This window comes from Telmatherina bonti (assembly GCF_933228915.1).
Source record: "Telmatherina bonti genome assembly, chromosome: 14".
NCBI lineage: Eukaryota > Metazoa > Chordata > Actinopteri > Atheriniformes > Telmatherinidae > Telmatherina > Telmatherina bonti.
In genome coordinates, this window is record NC_136612.1 from 31,061,548 (window position 1) to 31,079,552 (window position 18,005).

Below are 18,005 nucleotides of genomic sequence, written 5' to 3' on the forward strand. Positions count from 1 at the left end.
GAGGAAATTATACGGCCAAAACCTTGATTACCATTGTTGCTGTGTCACCCTCGGCACCGGCTTCTTTTTTTTTTTTTTTCTTCCATGGCCTTCTGTGCCCCAGATTTTCCTCCCTATTTATCTGTCTCGCCATCAATTTATTGTCAACATCTCTATTATGCCTCCCTCCCTGTCTCCTCTTCCCTCCATCTCTTGCCATACATTCGCTCTATCTGTCTGTCTGTCCTCAATTATTTATTTTTTTTGCCTCTCCCTCTTGATGCCGCTTGATGCTCTCTCTGGCATTCGAGGCAGCCAATTTTGTGCCAGACGGCCATTTCTCAGATTGAGATATCGTTGGTTTTAAGTCACTCAAACAGATTTGCTATCTTAATGGGAGAGAGTGAAAGTGAAGTAGGGGAAGGGGGGGCGTTGCGGGATGTCAGGATGCTGGGTTCGGATAGCGTTTTGGATGGATTTCTGGGCTGGGGTGGACAGAAAAATTGAGTGACTTTCTTGACATGACAATGAGCGCTCAAACCAGAGGAAAAGTAAAAGCCAGAAAAGTAGAACGTGAGTTGAAGTGATTCTTGTTTCGGATCTCGTCGAGAGTGAAATATGTCTTCGCTCTAATGCAGTGATTGATTGATGGCAGGGAGACAGATGGGCACATAAGGAGCACTTTGCAAGGGAGGTGCCACTCACTACATAAAGACAGGCGCTGGCATTTCACAGAGCAACATACATCAGATGATCAATAGTCCTTGCACCATTTGACGTGGCACCTTGCTTGAGAAATAGTTCCACTGCTTCACAAGGACATGACGGCTCAGTGGAAAAGTGAACTGACCTCCCATCATGAGCGTTGTGTCCCGCCAGTGATTTATTTTCCAATCACGTCACTTGTACAAGGTTTGTGGCACGAGATGTTCAATACCAGGGCTTTTGCAGCTAATCTGTGTTATTAGACATAACTTTGCATATTCTCTACGGTCAGAGCCCACAGAGACTTGCGTACCGTGAGAAAGTAGAGTTTGGGCATTGACCTGTTCTTGTTTTGACAGAATGGGATCAAAAAGACAGAAAACAGGTTTTTCCTGGATGCAAAGACAAGAAAAAGTCTGTAATAAGGCTACCATTTAGTTGAATATCAGGGTAGGATTTAATTGATTGCCATCTTTGCTGTTGTGTTCACTGTAGGCCTTCCTGCTATTTTTTCACTTAATTAATTGATTGATTTCTATCGTTTTTCAGGTACTTTGGAAAGCTTCGACAGAACCTCCACAAGTCTGATTGTGGCTTCCATACCATGTTGATGAGTTGGAGAGACCAGCTGCATGGATAAACACCACCAGTTTCCATTGGAGCTAAAGGACAAAGAGCCTAAATCTGCTCCCAGATTGCAGTGAAGATTGAAAGAAGAAAGCATCTCCTGTCCATTTTTGGGAAAATAACAAACAAAGGGTTATGTATGCACTGCAGACATAACTCTGTGCTCCTTAGCCAAATCCAGTTGCAAAGGAAGTTTTCCATGTAGTCTCTGCTCCGGCTTGCAAATTCAACATGCCGCAGAATCTGGAAAGTTGAGTTGAGCAAAGGTAATCATCAAAGTTTTATGAAAATCTTAAAATGAGCAATGTGTTTTTTGTGTTTTCTCCTGACAAGGTATCTCAATTACAGCAACTGAGGCTAAATCTAAATGTAGTCATGTGTAAAAAGGGTTGATGTCAGATAACTGGAAACAAGATCTTCACAGGTCTCCATATAATTAAGAAATTCTCACACGAAGGACACATTTTCCATGTAAGTTAAACATAAGCTAAATGCAAAAGCAGCATGCGAAAATGATGCCCACTCCAATTGCTTCCGTATGAATTAAGAAGATAAATAGCATGCCAATCGAATGCACTTGATTACTGGACCATCAGTAAGTGTCAGCAACTCTGTAAAAGCAGAGGTTTTGGCACTATGTTGGTCTGGTCTTTCTTCATGTGATACCATGACAGAAAGACATCCACAACAACCTTATAGAAGCAGTTATTTCTGCCCACCAGTCTGGGAAGCATGAGATCCAAACAGGTTGGAAACCCAGTAGGTTCAGTCCAAACTCAGACCATGGCATGCACAAGATGCATCTCAGACTCCTGAGGCCTCAGTAATAACGTTAAGGATGTTTGGATATGATGCACTGTGCACATATCAGCACAAACACCTCCCATTAATTGTCCAGCATGGAGGCAGTGAAGTGATGATATGGGCTTAGTTTGCAGTCCTATCACTCAAGGCAAAGTGGCTACATCTTTCATTTTCTGGAAAATCATCTATTTTCCACCATATTTCAGATGCAAATGAGAGATCATTCTGTATGGCAGCTAAAGCTTGGCTGTAACCAGACCTCAACCTTTCCCTTATTTAAGCTATTTATTAGCTTGAATTGATGTGTTTGTAAAGTGCCCTCAGATGACACCATTGTGACGTAGCGCATTACAAATACAGCCGAACTGAACTGAGTTGAAACCGTCATACAAATGGACGATAATCCCAAACAGCAGCAAATCCACGACAGAACGAAGAATCAAGGTGTTGCAATGATCTAGTGGAAGTAAAGACCTCAAGCTGATAAACAAATGCTGCAAACCGAAGTGGACAAAAATTATTCAACAATTTGACTGATTGTGTCATGTAGATAACAATAGCTGCTAATCTACAAAGTATTGAATTGTGTAGCGGGTTTAGTTTTTCACACACTGCCTCAGCATAAATAAATAATGACAGGACTCGGTAAGGACCTTTTGTTTAATGTTTTGATACGTAAAGCCTTGGAATTGAATCTGTTTTTCACTACACTGTAGATGGCGGTTACTCCGCCAAGAGATGCACAAAGAAAACACTGTTATTCGGAAAACAATGTCCATTCTTCCAGTGCTTCTGGTGTTAATCTGTGTGTTAGACACTCAGCGCAAAAACAAAAATATCCAGAGGAGATAATTGGCAATTAAGTGTTCACAAGTGTGTATTTAGAGTTAGAAGGTTTATGCCTGAGAAATACAAAGCTGAAAATGAGGCTTTTTCCAAATAATGAAAGACATTTAGTTTTGGTTCAATTTCTGAAACGATCTTTGTCGTTGGGACACAACAGGATATACACCTTCTGTTTGATAATACCTGTCCGTTTATCTTGTCATTCAGAGCTTATTAAAATGTATTGTGGACTGAACCTACGTAATTAGCCCAAAACTCTATATTTCTATATTGCCAAGCAACTATCTTTTTTCCTTTGCTTGTGCCCTCAGAAGGTTTTTCAGGCTCATTAACACATTGTTTTGATCCTTTCAGCCTTATCTAGTTTATATGGCCCCTTCATTTGCCCAAAAGCCTCCTCCTGGCTCACTTATAGAGGTAGATGAAAATCTAGTATATGTAGCTGTGTGCTGTGCCTGGAGGAACCTCCAAGTCGAAGATAATCCATTGACCTGTGTGTTGGTAGATTCTGTCAGCAAGGATTTCAAACCAAAAGCAGAAATTTTAATGTTCCCACCAGTCAGGCCAGTGGTGGTAACATGGGGCTCATCAGCATGACCTGAAAGTAGATAAGGAATAAATTCTACCTTATCATTTATTAGGAATGTTAGGATGAATTTTAGCCTGAAACATGATCAGAATTTCTTCTTTTTTTCCCCTATAAAACCTATTTCCTGTGATTACTCCTCAGAGTGTATGCTAATGCATCAGAGCCACTGATCTAAAAGATACACACTGATGGTTCTGGCATCCGTGTTCTCACTTAATGGCAAAGGGGACAAGTTTGCCAGAAAATTGATTTGTACACTTTTATATCCTTAGATTCACTTTAGTGTCTTTCCTCTTTATCTGTTTCAGGGAAAGTGAGAGGGCTGGGTGTCGCTCCGTCATATAGAGGCATGTCTGCCTGGTCTCTGTGATCCAGACTAAGACACCCTGCAGGGAGCCCCTCCTGTTCTTCCTGCATCACTGCTGCCCCCCTCCTCAGCTTCCTCTGCATCATTTACTTCAGTTCTCACCTTTTGAAAGGTGGACAGATCAACACTGTGCTTCTCCAGGTGCCGTCCGATTGGTGAGGGCGGTGAGGGCTGCGCTGTCATTGGCTGACTGCTGGTGAGAGTGCGATGCGGATTGGAGCATGTCGGGGGACTGGGATGAAGACCTGTGTAAGAAGGCGCTGGTGTTGGTGGAGGAGCTGTGCTTTAACTCCCCTCGGGGTTACAGCCAGAACGAACGCTGCAAGGAGTTCAACTACCTGCTGAGGGGTCACAACAGACAGATGGACACAGGTAACTGACACAGCTCATCAGAGGGATTTCACTTGTTGCCTGAAAAGTAGCTTGTGAACGTTGGTGTGTTCCTTCCCAAAGCAGACCAATAGTGTTGGGAAGTTCAGCTCTTTCCGATGATTCAGATCTTTTGATTGGTTCCCTGAGAAGAGCCGACTCTTTTGGCTCCCAAACGGGTCTTCATCAAGAGTCACTTAAAACTTCTGTCTTTGGCTAATTGATAAGTCTCAAATAGTTTATATGATAGCCGATTTTTATGTGGCTTTTTAAATTTCCTTTAATTTCTTTGAACATTAAAAAAAATACAACTACTAGTTTAATCAAATGTTCAAGTCATGGGTGCCTACACTCTCAAAAATAGAGGTACAAGATAAGGACATTTCTGTACCTATAGGTACATTTTAAAGAAATGTTCTCTCAAAAGTACAATACTGGTCTTTAAGAGACCAGAAGCACACCTTCAGAGTACGAAAAAGAGTTCAAAGTGACATAAAGTACAAATTTGTACCATTTTGACCATAAGGGTACCTGCAGCATTGAAAAATGTAATGTTAATGGCTGTAATGTTACAAACTAGAGCAGAGTTGAGTGATGACAGTAGTACTACTTAACAGTCATTTACTACAGTAGTACTACTTAACAGTCATTTACTACAGTGGTACTACTTAACAGTCATTTACTACACCAGACAATGAAGGTCAGATGCTGCAAACTAAGTGTATGTCTGGTCAGTATTTTGAGTTTTTGAAGATTATTTCTAGATTAAAGATAAGATAATATTGCTAAGTGAAATGGACCAGGCCTAATGTCGTGTAAAACATAAAAAACATAACTTGATAAGGTGAGGTTGAACTTGATAAGGTACAAAAATAGACCAGAACTGAAGGGTACAGAAATGTCTCTCAAAAGAGTACACCCCCAGCGACAAGCATTTGTACCTTTTTAGGTACAAGCTGGTACCTCTATTTTTGAGTGTGTAGCTCTGGTCCTTGAGGTCCACAATCCTGCAGGTTTTCCATATATCCCTGTGCCAACACAACTGACTCAAATGAATGAGTCATTATGCAGACATTCATAGGTTGTTAGATCCATTTAATTTCAGTTTGGTGTGTTGAAATGCAGAAATGCATCAAAGATCTGCAGGACAGCAGCCTTGAAAACCGACTTTGGACTCTCCTAGTTTAAGTGAACACCACCACACCCCAACAAACAAATAGTAATAAAATAGACTAAACTCTTAACACTATATTGCTTTAGATCAGTGGTTCCCAGCCTATTTTCCCCGAGGAACCCCTTCATGTAACTACCGGAAAGCTGTGGACCCCTCAACCACCCCATTATGAAACCATGCTTGGTTTTATGAGCTGCTGCACAAGCTGCTTGCCACCATAGATGATACATTCTGGATGACTCCTTTCCTTATCCTTTCCTTTGATAAAAAACAAAAGTTAATATAACTAACATATAACATATATAGCCTTAGTTTTCTTTTTTCTTTTCAATAAGGATGAATTGTCTGCACTGTGGGATTACTTAGAGATATCTTAGTAATGAAATAGTGGAAAAATTAGAGTGAATTAAACATCCAAATGATTAAAAAAAAAAAACAACCAAGTGACTACACCTCAATTCATCTTCGTGTGGAACTGGCCTCAACTTAAGTCACAGTGGCTTTGAACAGTCAGAGCCTTGGGACCCCCTGTGCTCTTTGGTGTTTCCTTTGGGATCTAGGGACCCCAGTTTGGCAACCCTCCTTTAAGGTAACTAATATTTTCCTTTTGTACAACTACACTCACTGTCTTCTGGTAGTCTGTCCCTCTTCTTTCTTTCACATAATGGTATGATCCTAGTCTTTCCTTCCATCTGATTGGCTGCAGAGTATTCCAGTTAAAAAAGAGTCTCACTTTTTTTTCCCAGCTTTCTCCACCAGGAGTCAGCTCTTCTGGTTCACTATAAAGAATCAGTTTTTAGCTTTTACGAACTTCTTCAGCATCTGTTGAAGATGAAACAGCTGCTATGCTGTGCACCCACATGTTTAAAGTCCTCTAAACATTCCTGATTTGCAAAGTGTCACTGAAGTTGCAAAAGATACTAAAAAGCCCATACGCCTTCCCCCTCCTTACAACAACAAAAGCTTTGATTTTTCTATTTAATGCATCCGTGAAGTCCACAGACACTGTGATCTGTGAGTGGGCATTATATCAACTCAACGGACACCATTTGAGCCTACAGGGAAGGAGTATAAAGAGCTGATCACCAGCTTTCTTGTACATCTTGTGATTTGATCCTCATTTTATGGTTTGTCTAAAGAAGCAGTACCATCGAATTAATATTTTTACTATCAACACATCACAATGCAACACAACATGACCGAGGTTAAGAGGGACCCTCATGTTTTAGGATTGTTAGAAGCGCTGTGCACTCAGAATATCAAATCATGAAATATTCATGTGCGATGTTGAATTGGCTTCGGTACAAGTCGTTCCAGAGTTTCAGGTGGATTCTGTAATTGTTCTGCTAAAATAGATGTATTTATATATCACCAGTCCAAAGGGGCGCATCCTGTTAAACTGTTGATTTGTGCGTGAGTTCTTGTGAGACGTTTGGACGTGCTATGCAGATTAGTATGGATCTTTGGCTCAGCGTAGATTAGCCTGGACTGCCTTCGTATTGCCTCCAGGGATTTGGGTGGATCTATGAAGAAATGTCATGCCATGGTTTTAGGCGTTGGTCCCCCTCGCTTTACCAGCTGTGATTTTTCGGTGTTTGCTGACGGAAGACTCAGGTCCCTCAGAGGACTGCGATTGCCGAAAGCTGTCAGCAAATGGCTTGTGTAAGCAGCGGAGATGCGTTTGATGTGGAGCAATGTACGACTCCCAGCAGGGTTGCATCAGCCACTGATTGACAGGGAGTCTCAGTCCCTCCTCATGGCACACTTCACAGGCCTGTGCTCCCCACCCACCTAGCCGCCTGCTGACTTGCTTTTTATGCTTTGTGGATTAGCGATGGATCTTTGGCAGGATCAGTGCTCAGGAAGGTACAGCGACTGCCCTAAAGAGAGACAAATGGAGGAAAGTAGTTTGGCCCCTGACAGTCGCTGCACACGTTTGATCACAACAATGTTTTATCAGCGCACCCCGATCTGGCTACCAGACACGAACCATTCCTCTGTCTCGTCGCCTTGTTTTTCCCCTGCAGATCAATGCATTAACCTTTCACATCCTGAAGCTCCTCCTCTCTTTGGGTTTTTGCTCTAAATCAGTGTCAGCTCGCCTTGTTCCATCTCCCTGTTTCCCGTCTTCTTTCTCTATATCACTGCGTCTTTGGTTACTGCTCTTTCACCCATGACATGGTAGTAGTATCGACTTTATGGGCCCTCCTCCTCCTCCTCCTCCTTTGCCTCTGCTTCCTCATTGGAATAAACCCAGTCAGCTTACATGTCTGCTTCAACATGTGCACCAATCTGTTTACAGCCTCCTTCCTCCGTCTTCCTCTATCATCGCCCTGCAGTCCATTCTGTTTGGATCCTTTATTTTTCTCTCCATTCCACTTCATCGCCCCTGCCGCCTTCTTTTTTTCCCATTTCCCCCTGTCCTCCCACTCCATCACTTTTTCCCCTTCCTGTCTCCGGATCTCTGCCGTCATGTTCTTTCTCACCTTGCTCTCCTTTCCTTTTTTTTTCCATCCCTTGTTCCTCAACACCCCCCCACATCTTGTTCTCCACCGAGACAGATCGATGTCTCCTTGCCCATCCCCCACCTTCGGGGTCCCCCAATCATATCTTTTGAACAAGTGCTGATTAATGACATACACAGAGTGATGAATAATTCACCGAGGAGAGAGAATGAGGAAGCAGAGGTAGAGCAAGAGGGAGGCCGGGGGGAGAAGGCAGGGGTGACGAACAAAGAGACAGATGCTGAGGAGAGCGTGCAGCGGCAGCCAGCATGGAAGAAGAAATGACAGCGAGGAATGAGGGGTGTTTGAGGGGATTATATGGAGGAGGCGGTGAGGGAAACACTGAATTCCGGCAGATGCAGCCCACGACTTGAGGGTTTGCTGCCTTTGTCTTGTTTTCAGGCATTTCTCTCTGCCGCATCAGCTTATTACAATTAGATTTTCATTCTTTTTTCTGCTCATAATGTTTAATTCTTGCTCATGACGACATTTTAAAAAGAAATAAAAGAAGGAAAACGGGACCTTTCTCTGAAAGCAACACAGTCAAATTCTACTCCAGGGTGATGACTTGCATGACCTGCTTGCAAACAGGAAGGATTCCTGATTGGTGGCCTTGTGGTCTGGAAGGAGCCCAAGAGAGCAAAAGACAGTTTTCACTCAGAAGCCTCAAGGTGGACAAGAGTACACAGTCTGCCAAATCTGCACACAGTATTGTAATGAATCTTCTTGGTCTACTTACAATCCATGAATATTCATGTGCAGGGATTTGGGACTTATTCAGTGTGGGCTCTGATTGGTACTTTTTGTCAAGACAGTCGCCAGACCAAAAGATGCTATTTATAAATGGAAAAGGAGACTTAAAATGGCACAGGATAATTATAAATATTCATTGTATATTTGGTCTGTTTATCCATAAATATTCAGACAGTATTTCTAAAGGCTCCAACACGTGCAGATGCTCTGAACCTGGTCTATAAAAGTTCCAAAGCGCTCCAGATGCTCACGTCGGCTCCCTTTCATTCGTGCTCTCTGTTTAACAGAGGCTGTTGCTGGAGCTGTCTGGCAGTCTGATGCTGAAACTGCACTTTTCCTTTGGTCTGTACACTTTCTTATTCGGATGAGTCATTCTCCATCCTCCCCAACATCCGCACCCCCGCCAACCACCCAAACCATCCTCCTTTCTCAGACCCGAGCCTTAAACTGACACAGATTAAAAGCTCATAACCGCCAGTAAAGGCAGGAGGATATATAGTGGAGGGACATCACTGTCTGTGCTTTTTCCCTACCTTTTTTTTTTTTTTTGTTAATTGCTTGCCATGCATCCACCCCCCCTACCCCTCCACCTTTTCTCCTCCTCTTCCTCAAGAACATCCACTCTGCCATCGTTTGCCCCCATTTTAAGCTCTGGATTTAGAAGTGGAATATGAGCTTCGGGGAATGGCTGCAAATTGCAATTTACGCTTACAGCAGGTTCCCTCTCCTGCTTCCTGATGTGAGATTTGTAGATATTGTGGCAACAGCGTGTGTGTGTTAAGGGGGTGTGTGGATTGACTGTGCAGCGGTGTACTGTTGATTTGTTGAGCATATGTGTAATGTGTTAATGTGTAAATACCAATTGCATATAGATTAGGTTGTTGTTTTTATTCATGAAGGTGGCAGAAATGAAAAAAAAAAAAAAAATGACATTGGCATTTTCGATCCGCCAGACACACCAGCAGGACAGCTGAGTTAGGTTGCAAACATGTGCATGTGAGACCTTTATACAAGTTTCATCATCTCAGTCTGTTTGACAGCGGATACACATAAATGTTGACTTGTGATTGTTGTAATCCCTTTTATTCCCCCCACTGCTTTCAGGTGTTTTATGGTCTAAATGCCCCTAAAGGCATCGACTTCAGTTGCGCTATGCTAACTAGCAGGTGTTGCTATTCATAACTTCCTTGTTTCTTTCTCTGGTCTTCTGCAGAGATCTCTGTCAGCCTCCTGTCGGTCATCGTGACATTCTGTGGCATTGTTCTCCTCTCCGTCTCTCTCTTCGTCTCCTGGAAGCTCTGCTGGTTGCCATGGCGGGACAAGGAGGGTGGAGGTCTGAGTCTGACGTCAGGGCTGCTGCCCGGAAGCGCCGGTGTCGGAGGCCTCGGAGGTGCTGCGGGGTCCTCGCTCTTACCCCCGCTGTTGCAGAGGAAGGAGGGCCATTCCTCTTCCTCCCTCTACCCCTCCCTGGGCCAGCAGGGCCAGCATCACCCCCATTTCTCCGACCTGGTGGGACTTGAGAGGGGGGAGGTCGGAGGGGTGGTCGGAGGGCCACATGAAACCCAGGAGCACTCCTACCTGGACATGGACTCCTACCCTAACAATGCGGGTGAGAGAAAGCAAAAAGCCAGACATGAAACACTCTTAATTCCAGCCTGACTGTGAACGCAACATCATGCTTCACTCCATCACTTTTTATTTTGATATACTCGCAGAATTAAATACATTTACAGACCCTGGAAATAATTTGTCTGTGCTGCACCAGTGTGATGAAAACTGACCATTATTCTGAATATAAATGATTTCTTTAATGCATTCCAGGAATGTTAGTTCTTCATCTTTCTGGCTCTTTTATATTAAACTTCATGTATAAAACCTGAAGATAACCTCGCCGTGCTTCTCGCAAATGAACACGTGAATGGTGGGTCCTCTATTAGCATTGCTTAGGTCTATGGGTGCCTGGGCTTTATGGGTCACCCCTGACTTTGTGGCATTTTATATGAGTGTAAAAATGTTTTTTTTAGTTTTCTTTTGTTGTTTATTTGTTTCTTTTTTTTTTAATCAACTAGTATTTGATAAACAGCCTTTGAGCTTTTGGAGCAATAAATAAAACAGACACACAAATAAATAAAAAACATTGCACAGATGCACAGACCTTTTCTACTGTTTAATACCTGCTTTACTGACAATAAAAGATAATTTTTAGGTGCAGCTCTAATACAAATAATAACACAGTAATGTGTGATTTTGCTTCTAATGCTGAATTAATCAGTCAACTAATTAGGAAGCAGTTAGACGAAGAAGCTAAGGTCCTATTTTAAACTAAAGAGATATTCTGGACCTTAACTGTGTGACCGAGTCGAGTCCATTACATATCCTTATCAGCTCGGATCATGATTTTTCAATCTGGTCTCGGGCTTCCACTGACTCTGATCACTGGTGCAGAATGTTTGCCATTATTCCCAGTGAAACGTTTGCTGGCTGCCTTTATTGCAGTTGCATGTTCCTTTCTTTCACATCTCTATCTGCCTTTTCTCCCTGCTCACGTTGTGCTATTGTAAATATGTCTGCTCGTTCATCCCCTCCCCTCTGCTGTTAAATCACTGCCTGTTAAATCAAAGTAATGGAATCAATGGGATCAATGGTGCTGACAAACGCGTTGGTCCTCTGGTGCTGCTGTTCCCAGTGACATTGCCACATTGTTAGCTAAGAGGAGTGTCTCTCTTTTGTTTTTCTTTTACATTTTAATAGGAACTCTGAAGCTGAGTCAGACGTCTCCAGATGTGCCCAACTCAGAGGGTGGAGCCCATCCCCATAAAGACCTGCCCAATGCTCATTCCCAGCAGCAGGTCACCCCACGGTCAGTGCAGAATATGTGTGTGTGTGTGTGTGTGTGTGTGTGTGTCTTTATTCCGCTACATCCAGAGAAAGGGATCATTAAAGCTGAATTGGTTAAAAATAAATGAAGGAAGATTTTTCTCAAATCATTACACACCTATCCGCGTAATGGATTACATGCATGAAGGTGTGAATAAAGGTGTGACAACTGAGGCAAATAAAACGTCCAATTTCAGTGTTATACTTGCCTCTGCATCTCTGACGAAGCTGCTGAATCACACACTCGTATCCTGTTTTGTTTTATATTTTTTCATACGAGTATGTGTGTGTGTGTGTGTGTGTTGCATGTGCTTCATTTAAAATTCACCCTCTGAGCTCTTATGTGTCTGTTCAGGCCCAAGCCCATGACTCACCAGCTCTCCAGCCCGGATTTCCATGGTGAGGAGAAGGAGCAGGTAACCTGCATCGGGCAGATCAAGCCGGAGCTCTACAGACCCAAAGGCGACCAGGGAGAAGGCAAACAGGGTGACACCTGCGGCAAGATCAGCTTCCTCCTGCGCTACGCCTTCAAGTAAGTCAGCAGGTTCAACCCCAAACAGCCTACTCACTCAGCTCAGGGTCATTTTATGCAAAAAATAGACTTTCTTTTACATGAATAAATCATTTATGTTATAAGGTTGATGTGTAAATAATGAAAGCATTACATCACCAAGTCAGCTGGAAGGTGCTGTACAGCATCCTTAGAGGCTTTTATTGATTTTCTCTTTAAACAAATGTAATCAGTACTCCTTACATCAAGGTCCAAACTGCAGCTGAATCCCACTTTTCAAACCCAAACACTTCTAATCACAACATGTCGCCACAAGAAATATCGTTTCATAGTGTTAATATGCCGAATTTTGTGGCGATACGTTAAAAAAAGGGGGAAAAAACTTCAGGTTGTGATGCTGTTTTCCACAGAGGAATACTGCAAGCCTGAATTAATGATGACTGCAGTGCTCCATGAGAAAAATTTCAGCACTTAAAACTGGATCTTCATATTATTTGGGGAATGCATAAATGTTCGTACGGGATGTTAATGGGTCTTTGCACCTTCTTTTAAAAAGCAGAGTTTCTTTTAAAAACAAAGCAGACTTTGGATTTGCTGGATTTCTTTGAGGCAGGGAGCAGTGAGAGGGCAATTCTGCTGATGGAAAATATCTACCACTGTGATTATTTTCTCCACATAGACACAGAAAGAAAAAAAAAAAACCTCCAAGTGAAGCAGAAATGTTAACCCAGAGTAAACCCACAGCAAGTGTGGGTTTACTCTGACAAACATCAGCTAACACACCGCTAACACAAGCTGTGCGTTGCCTCAGCTGTGGGCTTATTTTCTCATGATTGCTGAAATATTGATGTTTAAAAAAAAAAAAAAGCATGAATCACATGTAAATGACAACAGCAACGGTGTCCTTTATGTTTGCTGGTAACTTCAACTGAATTCCTTCTCTGCTGGAGGATTTTAGATGAAACGCACAACCGCTGCTGCTGCCATGTGGCTGTGGAGACGGGAGGGTGTGTTTGTGAGTTTCTGCTGGGAGGTCGGGGAGGTCCGCGCTCCTTGCTGTGTCCCAGTTGGCAGCCTTCATTTCTGCCGGCCCCGACATGTAGAAACATTGCAAACGGGTGAAAGTGCTGATGGTCAGAAAAGCAAGGAAGCGAGAGGGCCATTTCAATCATGAATTATATATAGTGAGCCACTTTTAACAGCAACCCTGTCAACACATAATAACACCAGACGGTGTTATTGTCAGAGTACAGAGAATTAGCGAGGGAGCTTGATGGAGAGGGGGAGGGCAGTGATGAAAGCCATTCATGTGTCTCCTTTTCTCATTTAGAAAGTCACCAGATAATTTATGTTGCTCTGTAGTTGCCTGTCATTACACTGAAGGAAAATTGTTTCAGCAAGATGAATAAGAGGAAGCCACAAAGGGGTAGAACAGAGAAGGAGCTGGATGTGTGCAAACACAGCGGAGTAGAGGTGTGGAACCACTGGAGCTGTTATGATACAGGTATGTTAATGTGCAAGACACCGTTGTTTGGAGTGTAACAGTCAGAATAACAATGTCAATCTTGCTAAAGTCCACTGGGAGAGGAATTTCTATTGACAATCCCATTAAAAGCTGACACATTTCCACTGTGGGAATTACAGCTGGCATTCAGTGTTGTCTGCCAGGAATAAGGTTGTGAAATTCGGTCTGTTCAGGCAGTAATAGGTGTATTCCCGCCATTGTGCCTCTGGGATTGTGTAAAAACCTTGGGCTTGATTAATTTTTTTTTTTTTTTTTTTTAACCTGTCCTGTCCGGCATCTCAGCATACAGAACAGCAATCTGCGTGCCATATTTTTGCCATGTATAGAGCTGCCTTTGACAATCTGAATATTTTTATTATTATTGTAATTATTATTATTATTTTTTTTATTTTGCAATCATCGTCAGTCTTGATATGGCCGAGCTGGACCTGGCAGGGGAAGAGGGAAAAAAAAGAAGATGAAGGGAGAAAAAGAGAGCGAGAGAAAAGAAAGGCATGTCTAAGCTGCTAAAGTTACAGTATTCACAAAACAATATAAACTACAACAGAAATACAACAAGACATAAGTAGAATAGTGACAATATTCAAAAACAAACAAAAAAAATAAAAGTAAAAAAAAAAAAAGTAAATTAATTAATAAAATAACTATTACAATACCAACCGTTATCAAGCACACATGCAGGGAAATTGGGTCTGTTCAGGCAGTAATAGGTGCATTCCTGCCATTGTGCCTCTGGGATTGTGCTCGGTTCAGGCGCGTTGCTTGCTGTGTGAAAAGACACGTGAGCGCAGGGAAGAACCTGCCACCATTTCATGCTATCGAATTACAAATGCATGAGAATTCGCTGTGATCAGGAAGAGGTTTTTCTGTTTTTGGCTTTTTTTTTTTTTTTTGTTTTTTTTGTACAAGCTTCCTGTCATCTTTAAGTAGCCTACATCTGAACGTTGCTGTGAAGCGCACTGATTCATCACAGTGACTGCAAAGTAACCACCACCAGTATGTGACAAAAGCACATCGAAGCTTGTTTGAGTTAGTCAGAGTTTTCTGGTCGGGGTATTTATTTGGCTGGAAGCCGAACAGCAGTTTGCTCCGTTCGTCATCGGCCTGATTTGATGTGATTGCAGAGTAGGCATGTTAATCTGATTGCATTAACTGGATGTGAGTCAGAGGTAAACATGTGTCCCGATTTAACAAGGTTGGAATGTCAACATGCATGTAGGGGCGCACGGACAGTGTAGAGCAAACGTTATGGCTGCTGGAGGAGGTGTCACCATTTGCATTCGCCCTGCTCATGTGTCCTGAGACACAAAGTTCACATTGCTCCCCTAAAGTAGCTAATGAAGTGCTGACACTCTGGTTAACAAAGGGAGACACAGTCTAACAAGGTCTGATTAAAGGCCTCCGAGCCATCTTCATCATTATCTGGTAATTAAATACATAATAGATGGCACAAGAGATGCAGCCATGACTGTGCGATGGAGCGTTCAGACATGCTCATGGTGCATGCATGCACGTTTGTTTTGCGTGTCAGAGAAGTAGTCACATTGCTTATGTGTGCATTTATGGCTCGTATGTGCAGAAAAGTCCACTGATGCTATTTTTGAAACAAAGCTGCTGATTGTTCAGCGTCCAAATCCTCTATGCAACCTTTAAACGTGTGTATTCCAAAGAAAACATGCACCACATTGCAGGTGCCTTTTATATTTTTGTTCATTTTGGGCTCCTTTTTTCTTTTTATTCCTCTTCTTTTAGGTAAAATAAGCATCAGCTTTTTGAAACTAGGTCAGTTTCACATAAAATATTAAATAAACTAGTCTAATTTATCTTAGTACAATATGATGTTGCATTTACTGGAGTTGAGGAAATAGCGTGTTACGGTGCATCGAACTGTTTTTTTGACCCATTTAACAGCAAAACTAAAACACCAACAAGCATAGAAAGCAAAATATTATTAAAACTAATAATATCAAAATACTTTCCAATGTATTGAATATATATGTTATATATCCTGTTTGATAAGTTGAACTAAACAGACTATTTTCTTTATTTATAAGTCAAAAGAATGTATAATTGTATCTACAATGTGAAAGTATTTGCTGTCTCCTTATGAATAAGACTTGTTTTAAGCTAAAAAAAAAAAACACAGACACAGGGATAAATGAGGAGGAGAGCCTGATGTGATATTTATTGCTATACTTGGAATCAGATGGGTTGCTGATTGTTTTATAAATATCTGTCAGATTTCCTGTTTTTTAACAAGAGGATAGATTAAAACCCTGGAGATGAGCTAATTTGTTCAAGCTCTTATGATAATTTCTTAAAGCTTTCCTGGAACATAAAGGAAAATAACATGCCGGAAATAATAGTTCCAAGCGAATGTTAAATTCTAATTGGACCTCTTGGATATAGCTACATGTGTGCAACTCATGACACAACAGAAGTAAAGCAGAAAACCACGGTGCTGCCTGAAACATGAGGAAGGCTGCAGGTGCATTAGTGCAACTTTCCAGGCAGAAGCGAGGAACCAGAGTTTATCACTTTTCTCCAGGCTGGCTGGGTCTCTGTTTGTTCAACCTGTGGTGGTTCTCTTTGCCACTTTGGATTCCTCCTTCAGTCCAAATACGTGTGTTTAGTTTCATTATTGTTTCTAAAGTCCACTTTGGAGTGAGTGTGTGGTGGTTTGTCTTTGTGTTGGCCCTGAGATAGACTTGCAGCCTGTCCAGAGTGCATGCATCGGCTCATTCCAGGTATTCTGGCTTCCTCCCAGTCCAAAAAAAAATGCGTATTAGAGTGTGTGTGAGCATGCACATTCGTTTGTCTCATTCATCTCCATGTTGATTTCAAAGTCCCGAGCATACACCGCCTCTCACCTGATAGCAATCTGGACAGACTCCAGCCCTCCTCGTCAACCTGAATTGGACTAAAAGGATAAAAAGTGACAGCTGGATGACCAGGTCCCTAAACAATATCTCTCTTCTACGTTGGTAAAAACACATCATAAGAATAAAATGGGTTCAGTATTAATGAAATACGCCAGGAATAAACAAATTAGATCTTTAAGTGACAACAGTAAAGCTTCAGACTTTTTTTTTTTTTGCTTTTCACTCTTTCTTCACTCTAATTAGTTTTTTTTTTATTAACCGTTTATGAAATGTCAAACATGTTGTAAAAGAGTGCCCGTTTTCCAAAGATGACACCTTGAAATTGCTTGTTTTGTCAGACAAACGATCTAAAAGCTGACATGCATTTTACTGTCACGGCATTTGACATGAAAACATGAGAATGAGTCACATCAGACTCAAACCAGCTCCGTTTTAGCATCTGGGATGAGAATAGTCAACCAGGATCAGGATAAATGCATTCATTTTCTTGTCATTTATATTTGATTTTTCAAAAAAAAAAAATAAATAAAAAAAGGTGCAGATATGACAAGAAATTTTCCTTTTCCTGCTCCTTTCCGAGCATGGTTGCTCTGTTTGTTTTGTTTTTGTACTGTAAAGTCTTGTTTTACCTTTTGTATGATCATGTGAGAAATAAAAAAATAAATAAAAATTGCTCGGTAATATTGTACTTCTTTGTCCTGTGTATAAAACAACCCCTGTGACTACAGTCAGCTCCGTGCGTTAATTAATGAGCTCAGATTTGGAGCGACTCACTGTCTCCCTGACTGATCTGTGCTCACCGAGCTAACATCGCTGACAATGCAACCATGATACAGCTGCAGAGATGACACACAAACGCTCACCAACACACACATGCACGCTTACTATTCTTGCTAATCTTTGCTCCAGAGACGCAGAACCTCCCACACCAATTTGTGTACAGTTCTGTCCAGGTGTTGTGTGTGTGTGTGTGGGCTAATCCTGTCTGAGAAAGATGGCGTGTACGTTTGTGTGATGCTTAGTTTAAACCTCTTCTCATGTGTTTGTGTTCGTCTCAGCACGGAGCAGTTGGTGGTGAAGATACTGAAAGCTTTGGACCTGCCAGCAAAGGATGCCAATGGCTTCTCTGACCCTTATGTGAAGATTTACCTACTGCCAGATAGGAAGAAGAAATTCCAGACAAAGGTACCGCCCACAACTTCACGATCATCTCTGTCCTCCGTGGCATAGCTGGAACCGAAAAGTACAGAATACCCATAACATTTAAACTCAATCAGGTCTGATTTCCTGCTTTCTGTCTGTTCTGAGTTTAATCGCCGTCTTAATGTCATCTATTTATGGAACCAGATTTGTTTCAGAATCTCCAAGCAAAACTTTTTTTTAAACTCAAGCAAAAAAATAACAATTAAAACCAAAAGTTTCTCAAACTTCAGTAAAATAAATGATCTCAAAATAAAAAATGATCAATCATCATGAAAACCATTAGGCTTTTA

At 41.8% G+C, this 18,005-nt stretch overlaps 1 protein-coding gene across 1 annotated transcript in view; it reads left to right on the plus strand.

The window, feature by feature from the left end:
- Nucleotides 1-4,138: 4,138 nt before the first annotated feature.
- syt3 (synaptotagmin III) overlaps nucleotides 4,139-18,005 on the plus strand; it is a gene marked incomplete at both ends in the record, with an annotated part of 33,543 nt that continues 19,676 nt past the window's right edge. Inside the window, 5 exons of the mRNA XM_079252261.1 lie at nucleotides 4,139-4,289; nucleotides 9,931-10,326; nucleotides 11,469-11,577; nucleotides 11,950-12,126; nucleotides 17,571-17,697. Coding sequence (XP_079108387.1) covers nucleotides 4,139-4,289; nucleotides 9,931-10,326; nucleotides 11,469-11,577; nucleotides 11,950-12,126; nucleotides 17,571-17,697 — 960 coding nt within the window. The remainder of the gene's footprint in view (nucleotides 4,290-9,930; nucleotides 10,327-11,468; nucleotides 11,578-11,949; nucleotides 12,127-17,570; nucleotides 17,698-18,005) is intronic.